This window comes from Nymphaea colorata, chromosome 10, assembly GCF_008831285.2.
Source record: "Nymphaea colorata isolate Beijing-Zhang1983 chromosome 10, ASM883128v2, whole genome shotgun sequence".
In the NCBI taxonomy this organism is placed as follows: Eukaryota; Viridiplantae; Streptophyta; class Magnoliopsida; order Nymphaeales; family Nymphaeaceae; genus Nymphaea; species Nymphaea colorata.
Window position 1 is genome coordinate 10730534 of NC_045147.1, and position 14247 is coordinate 10744780.

Below are 14247 nucleotides of genomic sequence, written 5' to 3' on the forward strand. Positions count from 1 at the left end.
CTTCCTCGGCTAGAGCCTAGTTGCTGGCCGAACCCCCACCCTCTAGACCTAGCTTGACTCGGTCTAGCCTACCTCAGCTGCTGGCCAAACTTCCCTCTAGAGTGGTAGGAGCATTCAAAGTGGACCATTTTGAGGCTTAAGCCCTGGGGACCCACCTGCTACCCTAGATCACTTGGCTGCCAAGCCCGACTATTCTCGAGCCCGGTCGCAGCGCCTTCTAGGCCAAGACGGGAAGCTCCCTCTTTTCCTTTCTCTTCTCCTTTTTCTCTACATCCCTCTCTCTTGATGGATTGCCCGAGCACCACACCCTACCACAACACGGTGAGTGCTCCTATTTGTATGTGAGACGTATTGACAGCGGGATTGCTTGGGTATTACTTTTCTCCCATTTCCTTTCCGGACGGGAACATAGTATCTCTGCACCATCTAGAGTGCTGCCATGTGCGAGTGATCCGACTCATTTTATTAAATTTCATATTGGGTCTTGGTCCTGTTTAACAAGAAATAGTGTAAAGGATACCAAACAGGTTCAGACGATGTAAGTAGAGCACTACCTCACAAAGTTATAGCACCTGGAAAAATCTTTATTTTGTAATATATGAAGCCTGGCAACTTTGCAACTCAAGAAAGCATTCAATGACAAAGAAAATAACCTACAAGAGACAATTCATGCTTCTTTCCGCTGCTGTCTACGGCATGGCCAAGGTCCACTGTTTTTGAGGCACTGCCTGAGTTGCTAAAACAGGGGCATTCCTGTTTTGATGGTTCCGTCGATTCAAACGTCCACGAAGCAGGGATGTGCTTAGTCAAGGTGGAGAAGTCGCCTAAACCCATTGCTTCCTGTGCCATGCCTGCTCTTCCCGGTGAGTTCGACTTTTCTGATGTCACTTTTTATTTTTCCACCAATTTTTTTAATATACAAACTCACATTTCCACAATCGGGCGGCATGTTTCCCCTTGCTCGCAGCATGGCGGATGTCGCACGCCTAATTCCTCCATCAGCATAACATGAACTTTAAGAGCGACAGCTTGAACAACCTATGCTTCAAATTGGAAGACCAACGAGGAGGGGAATCAAGCATCTCTCAAATGTGTCAACAACTTATCAGGGGAACGACGAAAATGATAGAAGATTTCTTGCAATCCGTTTTGAGAAGGAAAAAGAAAAGCTTGTCTTTGTGAAGAGATAGCAATTTCAGAATTATTTGAGGTGAATCAATGTTACCTCCTCAAGGGCAGAAATTGCAGCAGGTGCACAGTCAAGTTGGCGACCACCATGATTCGAAACAATTATTCCATCTACTCCAACATCAATAATAGCTTTCCCAGCTGCAGGAAGTGGAGTGCCAATCTTTTGCTGCTCATGGATATCAGCAACATAAGACAGGTTACATCATTTCTACTTGCCAAAGCAAAGCTTTGCAGAGAATCTTGAAAAAAAAAAGCCAAGAAAAAGAACCAAATTAAGCCGAATACCCAATAGAAAGCAAAGAAAAAGACAAATTAATGTGTTGATTCTTTGTTCTTCAGAGGTTGAGCATCCTGCTCAGTTTTCCCTAGCAATCGTGAGAAGCAGAATTAGTAACTTAAGTTTGTTAAACGGCACGTAAGGGAAGAGGACAAAAGACAATATTCACCGGTATAGACGTACAACGGTCAAGCTTATCACCGTTATAGTTATATAGCGGTGATAAAGTTCCCCACTGTAGCCTTTCAATGTTACCGGTGATTTTGATCACCGGTGGAGGCGACTGTATAGAACCACAAAAGATCAATTCCGACGAAGAAAGCCATCGCTATAGACTTACAACGGCGAAGAAATTACCTTGTTGCTTTGTATATCAGTCATTACTATCACCGCTATAGCCATGGACGATTCACTACAAAAATATTCTGCAAATTTTAGCTAACAGGTGCGCTGGACATGTGACTCATCCAAGGGGTAATGACATCCGAGGTATCGATCCCCTCCCATTTTATTAAATTGAAAATGCCGGCAAGGCGTTTTAAGCATGTCCGACGATTGAAACAAGCAACAATTCACATATGTTATCCATTACCTCTTCTCTGATGCCAATTTCACCTTGATCCAGAGCTAGCAACCACCTTTAAGACAAGTGATGATTGTGAATGAGCTTCAATCCTGAGACCTTTGTCATTTGCATCATCTGTCAGTTAAAGGTAACATCCACAGTCGTCGAATGGGCATCAAAGGATATGGAATGCTTGCAACTGGGCATTCAAAAAATAAATGGCTCACCTCCACTACGTGAGAATGAGTTTTGGGCAATGTAGAGTGTGAAAAATGTTGTTGGGTAGCCGTCCCTCATCCAAGAAGCAGGCACACCTTTGACTTTAATAATATTAACACATTATGCCGAATTTTATTTCGCCTCCCACAAGATTCTATCGCTATTAGTAGAAATGAGAGTGTGGGGGGTGGCACTGATGGTCTTAACAGGCCAAAGATACTTTTGTAGAGTCCTCACTCCCTAGAACATCCTTGACATAGAGCCACAAGCGATTGTTGCTCACTTCTGGAGTATCACCAACAATACGAGAATAAGTCCATCTTCAATTCTAACAACTTGAAATGAGGGAATGGAAATACCTTGTTTGCTATTTTAGCTAACTCTCCCTTCTACAGCAGATTGCATAGGGTTTTCCCCCAGAATGAAGGCAACGAGAGTCCCTCTTTGATCACCAATAACAAACAGCTCCTGCTCAATTCAAGTAAGAACACAAACAAACAATTCGCCTTCAAAAATGAATTTTGCAGTGAAATATGTCTTGCAAACATTTCTATCGAGAATTGGTGGCAAGAATTCGAATTTCCATAACATGGACCCAAGAATTCAGATATCCATCACATTTCGACCTCCTTCCAGAAAGCTTTGGGCTTCCGGTCAACTGTCTCAATATGACTCGCCTAATGTTAGCAATCTCAACACTTTCTTTTCTTTAAATTTATTTTGGGTACTTTTTTTTTTTTTGTCACGTTGACTAAAAAACATTTAGCTTCTTAATATTTTCATATCTAACATCCTTGGTAAATTTTAATGGCCACAAATACTAGTTTTTCATGCTATTTTAGTAGTATTTGAATTGAATGCTCCACCAACTACTACAACAAAAATAGCATGAAAGTATGGTATTTTGCAGCCATTAAAGTTTACCAAAGATGTTAAGAAACAAAACTATTAAGAAGCTAAATGTTTTTGAGTCGTGGATACTTTCACACATTCACACATTTCCATGTCAAGCAAATATTTAGAAATAAGAAACATTGAGTTACACACCAACCCATATCCACTGCCGTGAGTGACCTCACATATTAAGTTTGCAGCATTTCTTTCAATTTTTTTTATATTACCCTCCGGTGAAATGTGAAAGCGAAAAATAGACACCTGGGTCGTTTCTCTTGTAACTGGATATCTACAATCCTCTGATTGAATTGATTCAGAACCACACAAAAATATTTATATATATCTCTGTTCTTTGAAAATAAAAAATGAAACACTTGATAATTGAAGCTAATCTCGTACGGTGAAAAGCATGCCCATTCACTTTGCTTACCTTGTGAAACCTGTCCATTAAAAAGGAGACCATTAGTCACAACAGGATTTGCATTGCATTTTCGAAGATTACTCAGTTTGCCACAAGCTCCGAAAGCCTCGCCACCAACAGGACAGCGATGGTTAATGAATTTATTTCCTGCCACCAACAATAAGAGATTCATTCTTTCCAACAAGTAATATAGTTGCTCCTCCATATGAACAAACCCTTTAGTCAAGTCAGACTGTCTTCGTTGGACTTATAGCTATCAGTACCCATGAATCTATATGATGCATTTTATTGGTCGTGCTAGTTCTGTCTTCAACTGGGATCAATGTTAATGGCTTCATTGATCCTTGATCTAGGGATACTAGAATAGCAACCACCCTTTAAGTTTGAAAGTGTTTTCTCTCTAACCTTTAGCTGTTTGCCTTGACTTGTAAATCCTTCAAATAGTAGTTTTGTCAACCTTTTATGGAAGAACTGGTCACAATGGTCAAGGAGGAACTAGGCACCCGTGCATCCCCAAACATTCTTCTCAAGATATGAACAATATCATCAAAATACTTGGAGGACCTCTTGCTGCTCCACCAATCAACCATCGGTTGAAGTGATTTTCCAAGCGGCATAACAAGCCAAAACTACAAACCCTAAACCAACTGCTCCATTTCGTTGGCTCTGAACTTTACCCTGCAGCATGAGGTTTTGGCGACGCTTGACATTCCCAATCCCCTACATACTTTAGAACCAAGTTTGAAAATTATATAGCCCTTGGGAATCTCTCCCAATGACTGCAGTACCTCAAAAATGATTTTCAAGTCCAATAAATTTGAAATCAGGCAAAACCCTACGAAACCCTCGAGACACACATGTAACACCCTAATCCAAACCCTTTAAACATTAAACACACATATGACACCCTAATCCTCGATAAGGTTTACTCTCTCAAAGACCACTCAGACATGTGATAAAAAAATCCTAAATGCCATCTGCAACCCTATTTATTAGGGAATATAGTGAATCTCACACTGAAAACGAAAATCAAATTAATAAGGCCACCAAAACTACAAACCTTTCCACCAATGTGCAAGGCAAATGAAAAATTATAATCTCTAAAAGGAAAGTGAAACTGAACAATCTTGAACACTAAATTACTTTTTAATAGAACACTAAGAACAAAAATACAAGGAAAAAAGAATCTATCTATGCACGTGAATTGCATAACCATAACAAAATAACAAGTAAAAGAGGGTCTAGTAACAAGAAAAACAACAATTACACTGCAGCATTTATAGCCTTTCCCAGTGTTTAATAAGTGCACTCTCCCAGCACCCCACCAGCCTTGGGCATGCGCTGGTTTGGGAGAGACATTAGTTCGGCCGGCGGCAAAAGTCCTAGAAAGCACTACCGCCATTCCCGCTGACCGAACTAATGTCTCTCCCAAACCAGCGCATGCCCAAGGCTGGTGGGGTGCTGGGAGAGTGCACTTATTAAACACTGGGAAAGGCTATAAATGCTGCAGTGTAATTGTTGTTTTTCTTGTTACTAGACCCTCTTTTACTTGTTATAGGTTCATGTCTACATCCTTCTTTAAGGATGACCTTCAGGCTATAGGTTCATGTCCGAGGCAGCGGATGGATAAAGCCCGTTGTTCACAGAACTAGGAGACTGTATAGGGATGTACTATTTGTTATTGAAAGTTATAAACTAATAATTCAGAAATTAAGACTGCAAATTTTGATTTTGCATTTGAAAACCATTTGGGATTTTCTTTTTCTTGATCTGTCCATTTCGTGCTGCTTTCAGAACAGAGAGATTGACATTTCCCTTCCACCATCATCATGCTTAGATGCATTTTCTTCAATACTTGGCACTCTGATGAAGCTTATTATAGACAAGTCTCGGTTATTTCATTTGAGAATTGAAGAGCTGCTAGTGATATGGTCACAGCTGATAGCAGAGTGGGACGCTTGGGAGGAAATGGAGGACACGGCTGTCTTTGCTGCTATTGAGGAAGTCGTTGTCATTGTTAAGAAGTATGAGTTGAAATCATTTTTGGTGAGAACGACTCTACCTCCACCTTCACCACCTGTTCCTCCATGTTCTATAATAGAAGGCATTGGATCTTTCCTTGCTAAAGCCATTTCAGCATATCCATCTGCAACATGGAGAGCATGCTCATGTGCACATATGTTGCTGCACTCGCCATGTTTGTCACTCCAAACTGAAGATGTGAAAAAAGCACTTATTTTCAGCTTTACCCATGCATCTTTTTCACATTTCAAGGGCATTCAGCATAAGCCCTTTGCTTTGTGGAAACCTCTTTTGATATTTATTGGGGCATGTTATATATCTGAGCCTCATTATGTTGAGAGAATATTGGAAAAGGATGTGGAAAATGGATGTATGATTTGGGCATCAGGGATGGCATGTATCTCTTCCATGTCGTTTGATCCAAGTCTGTCATCTAGGTCTGAGATTAAGTTAGCTGGGGAGCTTCCTGAACTTTTCTGGGTTTTGGGTGTGCAAATTAGAGTTGATATGCAAAATTCTTTTTTGGATGATGCTCCTGTCCTTCTGCTCTCTTTTTCTAGACTTCTTGTCCAACCCTATCTTGCGAGTGCGTGATGCTTCATATCAGCACCCTTAACTGCAACTTACGATGTTTAATCACTGCTGTTGGCTTTAACCGACAGACCAAAAAAGTTTGGTTGCATTTCAGTTGCAACCCAGTTGACAGCTTGGTCCATATTCTCATCAAAATTTACCGGTAATAAAATTTTCTGGCACGCGAAACATCAACTATGTAAATATTAATTTTCATTAACTGGAAACAGTATTAAAATACGCTAATTTAATTATTTAAGATTGGCATTAAATTTGCTATGATTCACAAATCTAATACAAGAAAATGCTATTCTGGCTGTACAAGCTATAACTGCTTAGTTTTATTATTATAAAACTGATTAATATGCTTAAAACTATAGTTGGTTACGGGATAGGCTAAAACACAAAATTATGTTAGAAAATGTATCCAAAGTTCCAAACATATAAAGCTGTACCTAACTACTGGAGTGTTTGAATCTTATCCGTTTGCTGCTTCATATCCTTTCTTCTTCTCAGCCTTTAAGCTAATTAATAGAGGTGGGTGATTTGGTCTGTTGCCCTAAGTGATTTTCTAAAATTTGAGCATTCAGGTAATTGTTATATGTTTAAAATCACGTGGTGTCCTCAGTTATTTTCTTCTACCAAAAATGTTCCATTTATTGCAAAGGTATGCCAACTAAATGTAAATAAAGCATTGGTAGTGGTTTTAGTTTGACTCTTTAATGCCTTAAGATATTACATGTAAGTAAACCCCCACAAAAATGATCCAGGATCTAAATTCTTAAAGAATAAAAAAACTAAAGTCTTATAAATTTCAGAATTGTCACTGCCCAGAAAATTGCATTTTTTACAAAAATTAAGTGTGCATTTCAAAATTTCTATTAGATATAGTTTTAATTTGTTTCCTCAGTTTAACACTTTGTTTTTCTGTAGGATTGCTTTTGTTTGGGTGTGTGCTTTGATAAATGTGTGCATTAGTTTGACCTCTCAGAAGAAACACCAATTTATTTGTACAGTCAAAGCACATATACTTTGGTATAACTGAAGTGTTATGTTCCATAACAATTGCTATCTGCCTTTCTTGTATCGATGATGAAATAAGGCTGTTTTCTTTTCTGTCAGTATGATAAGAAACCCCCTAGCTCCCTGCTCTTGTTTGTCTGCTCTTTAAGTCTTCCGCAATTTCTGTTTTAAACTTTTGAAGCTTTTAGTTTGTACCCCTCAAGTTTTATTAGTACATGACAATGAAAATGGATGAAAGGTTTTGTGGGTGTAGGAAGCTATACCAGCATAGAAGCCAAAGGCCATAAGAATGCAATCTTCTATATTTGCTGACATTTACATCTTGACTTTATGTGCAGGTTCGACCGGCTTTTCTTGAGAGCTGGATGTCTTCATCAGAACAAGATGCAGGGATTGTAGGAAAATGCTTTGCATCTCTGACAGAAGCCCTTATTTATTTAAAAGAAGTTGAGGATAATAATGGTAAATTTGGTATGGATGATGTGATTGAGGAAGATGAAGAAACTGACACAGATGATGTTTTACAAGTCACTACGTCAAGATTTGTGATTGCATAATGTTGCCTCTGTTAAATTCTTATTATTTCCCAGGGCCTTTTGTTGTTTTCATTTTTTCGTAGGATTCTAATGATGATGATGAAGAAAAAGAGGAAGAGTTCTTGGATAGATATGAACAAGCAACTTCAGGAAATGTTGATGTAACTACCATAGACGAGGGTAATGTTGAAGATGAAACCCAAGAAATCGAGTTGGGTGTGTAATATATGTTATTTTATGTTCCAATGAAAATATGTTAGTTTATGTTGCTTCTACGGTGCTACTCATTACCATCCTAGCTTGATGCCTTTTTCTTCACGTCACCAATCTATGTGCTGTTGGGAATTTCAGACATTACTAACAGTCTCACCAGCTGAAAGTAATAGGTAAAGCTGCCTCATTGACTTTTTCCGAAGCTAAAATAATAAGATTCTTACATTACGAGTTCTATGATATTGTATGTGACTAGTTTATAGTCTATGCAAGTCAAGCTCGGTGTTTGTTCATATTAGGCTGCCAAGCCTGTTTCATGAGTTCCATAATTCTTTCGAGCTGGAAAGACTATGGGCCTGAAGCAGCTTGTCTTGATACATGCTCCATCTAGGAAGCATTCTGTGCCTTCTTACTCTTTATCATATTTGCCTTGACAAGGCAGGAAGAGGGTGGTGATTTTTTGTTTGAGATGGTTACTCTTCCTGGAAGTCTGGAACTGCATTTGACAACTGAAATCAACTCAACTTTTTTTCCTTTGTAAATCTACAAAGGAACTGAAAATAGCAGATAGACACATGCATACACGCATAATAATGTCACATTAATCTCAAAAAGTAATCACATTTCAGTGGCAAATGCCGGTAATGGAAAAAGAAACATTGTGCATGCCCATTTTTTCTCAAACTATCAACACAGTTGACTGCATCAAGAACGAAACAGAACCAAGATGCAAGAATTGACAAATGATCATGATTAATGATGAAGAGGCTAGAACACATACCGTTTCAACTCTTCAACCATCTACTACAAGCTTCAGGCATCACACTTGAGACCTCAATATTTAAAAAGATAGCATGGTGTATTGATTTTATTTTACTCAGGAGTGCCAAAAAGTCAGCTATGGACATTTTATATATTGCACGTCGCTTCATGTCTGAAGTGATAATCAAATCTCCAGAAGATGTAACTGACAGCTTGTTGTCTTCACTATCTTCCAATAGAATGTTATATTCAAAAGAGATGCACTTGCTGGCACTAAAATGTGCATGAAACTGGGTCAGAAAGAGATGCATTTCCATCCTCGGCCTCTACTCCAGCATTAATGCCCTTTGTGTAAAATGACTGACTTTTCAAAGGTAGGACTTGTTTGTATAATGGACATTTTCTCGTATGGGCTTCAAGATTCTCTAGCAGGATGAAGCTGCAAACATTCACATTTAGTTAAAAATATACCATGGAATAACATAATAAGAACTTAAGATTTGAACTATTTAACAAAACTGAAAATAGTAATAAATGAACACAGTATGAAATTGTTGAATCACAATGGATTAAGCAAACAACAGAAAATGACCTAGAAGTTGGATGTTGCAAACTCGCAATTACTCAAATGACAGGCTCTGAACTATTTCTTACGATACCATGCAATCACACAATCAGACACGAGACAAGTTTCATACAGCATTGTAAAGGTCACAAGAATGAGGACAACTAGGCATGTCCATACTCCATACATGCAAACTGACACAGCATTGTAAAGGTCACAAGAATGAGGACAACTAGGCATGTCCATACTCCATACATGCAAACTGACACTGTATGAAAATCTTAAGCTGAACCAACAGAAACAGAATATCAACTCAAGATTCAAAATTCATCACGGAAAATTTTTGTAAAACACTCACATTCACATGCATGAAACAATCATAGTAAGATGAAAATCATGAAATCTAAATGACAACATTCAAAAGAGAAGACAAGTATGGATTGAGAAATCAACACGACATATGGAAATGGTAAAGTTAACACAGAATTGTCGGCTTCCAACAATAGTTTAACTATGTCTGAACGTGAGAACTGTGTCATGAACCCCATCGTGACACTGAGAATGATTTAAAGGCATGTTGGTATTATTGGAGATGTTGATGCAGAACTTACAAATCCCCTATTGGATAATTATTATAGTCAAGTTGATCAAGATGAAAACCGTATAGTTTGAGAATTTATACAACAAAATATCTCTTCAATTATGTGGCAAATATCACCTTAAAGTTTTGATACATTGATGGGATATGTTGATTTTTTCCTTATATTATTTCCCATTGTAGTAACTGATGTTAATACAATTCAAATATCTTTCACATATGTAAAATTAAATAACATGTTACAATACAAAGTGAAACCACACACCAGCTATATTTTTTGCCATATTTTGTAAGTAGTGAATTCGGGTCAAACTTTTGAAACAACAATTTAATATCAAGGATATATTTACTTAATTGAAGTACTTTTATTAACAAAATTAAAAGCCCACAATATAGTTCAAAAACGCTTAACTCTGTTGCATGAACTCTTTCCAACTAGTACAAGAATGTCTTCAAAATACAACTAAATACTAATACAAATGTTTACAACTAATCACAACAAGCAATAAGAAATTAAAATCCTAAATCTAAAAATGGTGGCTCTTTGGAATAAGTTTGATGACTCCTCAACCCTTAATAGCACCTCTAATCTCTAACATGGATAGTTCTTCATCGTCCTTAATATGTCTTACTTCTCTCTTGAGTTTGTTGGAAAATGCACAAAAGCATTTTCAGCTTCACAACAGTTAGAGTACAAAATGATATCATTATAAGGTTGTCAAAATACAAGAGAAAAAACATCTTATGTATATACACATAAGTATATGCTAAATGGTTATTAATGCAAAATGCAACCAGCTTGTAGTGTCTTTTATGTTAAAAGTGTTTAGATTTAGTTGATGTCAGCTAACCCAAGCTTAAACTAGTTTGATTGTATTTTGAAAGTGAACTAAAAAATAAGCCACCCACTAACTTAATTACTAGAACAAAAAATAAATATAAAATCACACAACTAGACATTAAAAATAAAAGGTTTCATTGAACAACTATATAAATTCATGGAACACAACCAGAAATGCACAATCATCACAAACATTTAAGTACAATATGCATTTTCTTACTTTAAGACAGTTTGTAGGAAAAGACTAATTATATTAACTAATTCAACAGGTTAACCACAAGGGCTCGTCGAATTTTCCGGTGAGCTTGTCGCCGAGTTTGTCCAACGTCAGGGACTCGACATCAAGGCCCCAGTCGCCGTGATCGTGCCACGCCGGCGTTCCGTTCTCGTAAGCATTGCAGGTCAGCCTCCGAAGACCCGTTCCGTCCAATCTGGCGAGGAAGATTTCGCCGTAAGGCTGAAACTGGTTGGGAAAGGACACGGGCTCGGCAGACACGGCACCCATGTTGGCGGTGAAGAGCAGCCACTTGGAATCGGGGCTGAAGCAAACGTGGTTGATCCTCTCCCTGTCCGCCTCGCTGGAGCCGGGACCACCGGCGACGTAGACCCTGCGAAGGTCCGACCCGTCTGGCCTGATGAGGTAGATGCTGAAGGCGGCCGGGTTCTGGATGTTGTGCCGGTTGGAGGAGAAGGCGATCCAGTTGCCATCGGGGGACCAACTCGGCATCGTGTCGATCCATTCGCCCTCCGTCAGCTGCCGGATTCCCTGGCCTCCATCCTCGCCTTCCACGGCGTCAACGATATAGAGGTTCTTGTTGCCCGATCGGCCCGACCGGAAGACAATGAACCTGCCGTCCGGCGAGCACGAAGGAAACGCATTGTTGCCGGTTTCCACACGTGTTAAGATCGTAACCGCCGCCGGGACCTCTTCGCGGTTGTCGAGGTCCATCGGGTTGAAGGAGATCCGCGCGATCTGGACAGTGGCTTTAGCAGAGTCGAAAATCGGACCGAGGGATGTGTAAATAACGCCTTTCTCCTTGGGGCTCCATGCGACGGAGAACGCTACCCTATCTTTGACTACTGTCCACCGCCTCCGGCCGGTGGAATCCAGGATGCGCACGCCGGTGACCCCCTCAAACTCGGGGTTGAAAGCGATGTATTTGCCGTCCGGCGAGAATGCGGCAAACGCTCCGGTGAGGCGGAGCATTCTCAGATCAGGTATTGGGGATCGAACTCTCTCGAGCTCAGGAATGATGGTGTCGCCGGACACCGACTCGCCTCTGAAACGATGGTAGCCCACAAACTCGGATGAGGGCGAGACGAAGGGGTTGTAGTGGTGGAGGCCAGGGCTTGTGGATTCCGTCACTCGTGTGAAGCTTCCCGTTTCCAAATTGAGCATCTCGACGTGCCGGAACTTCGTTTCCGGTCTACGTGTCGCGATCGCAATCCATTTTCCGGAGTGAGAGGCGGCCGGTGTCAGAGCGTGGAACCCCGGAGGAGTGATCCTCTTCGGTTCAGGAATCATTGGCGAGGGCATGGACTCGTTGAGCTTTTCCGGCAAATCCACTCGAAATATGCTCCACCATCCGTCGTCGCACTTGCGATGGAAGAACAGGGTAGAGTCGCCGGACCATGTCGGCCAGCCTCCGCCAGAGATCACCACCCGGTCAGTAGGGTTTTCCGTCTGCAAAACCACTATCTCTGTCGCTATCTCGTGAAAGTCGCCCTTCCATTCGCCAGAACCGTAAGAAGCAACGGCAATCCATCTGCCCGCCTGAGAAATCGCGGGGCTGTAGTCGACGACTCCTGGCGGGCTTAGGCGAGTGACTTTCCCGCCATCGATCGGCATCGAGTAAACCGCTGAACAGCTCTTGAACGGTCTGTCGGCGTCCTCGTGGCTCGAAACAAAGTACAATGTCCCATTTTTTACCGTCGGGCGATCGAGAAAGGGGCTCTCGGGTAGCGCCGTGATCCGGTGAACCCGAAAATTCTCGGCCAGGGAATCCGCCGATGAGGTACGAAAGATCTCGGCCGCGCCGCCTCTCTCCGAGACGAAGACAACGGTTTGATGGTCATCCATGAATTGGCCGTTGTAATTAACGGAGATGCCGTCCGTCAACCGGTAGTCGACCAGTTCTCGAACGGTACCGCACTCAGGCGAGACCCCAATGCAGAAGACGTCGAAACCGTAAGTTGGTCGCCCAACGGACGTGAAGACAACTGTTCCCCGGGCCGCCATCGCCGGAATATTTTTTCCGATAATTGGGAGTGAAGATCGACCTTGGTTGTTGGGGTTCTGTGGACAGTGAACCGACCGGAGGCGGAGGGCGGGCTTATAAACGCGGGAGTCGCCGTGTGAAAGCACGTAGTGTGGACCCAAGCCTCAAAGATTCTCTTTCTTCAGGTTCCCAGTGTCCTATTTTCGTGGACCTGATTTTCATTCTATCCGATTATTTTCTGAAACTTCGAGACAGTAACAAAAACGAGCACGGCTTCAGCCAACTACCAACACAATCTAGCTATCGAGATTCTTATTAGACTAATTTGCTTAGATTGGAAAAAATCTTTTCCCGAATCAATATCCAAAAAATCATCCATTATATATATATATATATATATATATATATATATATATATATATATATATATATATATAGAGAGAGAGAGAGAGAGAGAAGCTTGTTGCAATTTTCCCTCGTTAATATCTTGGTAAAGCTTTGATATTTGTCATTGGATATGATCAAAATAGTTGTTTTTTGGAAATATATGCAGATATGGGAACATATATAGTGACTGTATGAGTGGTGACTTGGGTTCAAGTTAAATACAAAATGACAAAAGTCAGTCCACAAAAGAAGCGGACTGATATTGGTGTTGGAGACGTGTCCTTCAAGTTTTTACTTTTTAGGTCCCTGGTGATGACGATGTCGTAGAGCAGTGGAGCCAGAAGAATTGATTCCAGAGGAAATCATTTAGAAATACTTATATTTAATTTAAGGGGCACTTATATATATATATATATATATAGTTATTTATTTATTTAAATATGACAATATAAAAATAAATAAATTTTAAGAGCTACCCACAGGAGCCCACATGTAGCTTCACTGCTCCTGTGACAGACATTCTGCAGTTTTCTTGAAAAGTTTTTGCAAATAACTGTATGAACTTTAATGTGTTTATTTAATAACTTTTACTTGAGCACACTTGAAAGAAAGGCCAAGTAGTGGAGAAATCAGCTAAAAGATGAGAATTGTGAAAAAAAAATCGCTAAGTGTAAAAACTTTTTTGTATCGTAAATTAGTTTATAAATATGAATATATGATCACTTGTTTGTAATTTTGTAAAGGCTATGCATATGCATCAAAAGTTCAATGGTTATCTATGAATTTTTTGTTTTTGTGGACAATGGACGCGAAACTTGGGTAATAGAACTCATGATGTTTCAATGCAATATAACTTTCGATATCACCCTATCTCTAGACCATCTTTGGTAATGGTTGTTTGTGTGTTCTATGTTATTTTCTATTATTTCAATTTTTGTTGT

General features: G+C 40.1%; 1 protein-coding gene across 3 annotated transcripts; it reads right to left on the reverse strand.

Annotated features, from left to right (window-relative positions):
• Positions 1-1586: 1586 nt before the first annotated feature.
• Positions 1587-13128, reverse strand: LOC116262362 (uncharacterized). 3 transcript variants are annotated; one of them, XR_007574417.1, is made up of 6 exons: positions 10959-13128; positions 8716-9135; positions 3577-3714; positions 2612-2720; positions 2261-2537; positions 1587-2168 (listed from the first exon to the last, which is right to left on the reverse strand). XR_007574417.1 is itself a non-coding variant. In XM_031641659.2 (2 exons), the coding sequence occupies exon 1, from the start codon at positions 12937-12939 to the stop codon at positions 10963-10965; it is 1977 nt and encodes a 658-aa protein (XP_031497519.1). In that variant the 5' UTR covers positions 12940-13128; the 3' UTR covers positions 8536-9135; positions 10921-10962. The 3 variants fall into 3 exon arrangements, 1 of the variants encoding a protein (XP_031497519.1); XR_007574418.1 differs by having other exon boundaries at positions 10921-13128; XM_031641659.2 differs by lacking the exons at positions 1587-2168; positions 2261-2537; positions 2612-2720; positions 3577-3714 and having other exon boundaries at positions 8536-9135; positions 10921-13128.
• Between the last annotated feature and the right edge of the window lie 1119 nt (positions 13129-14247).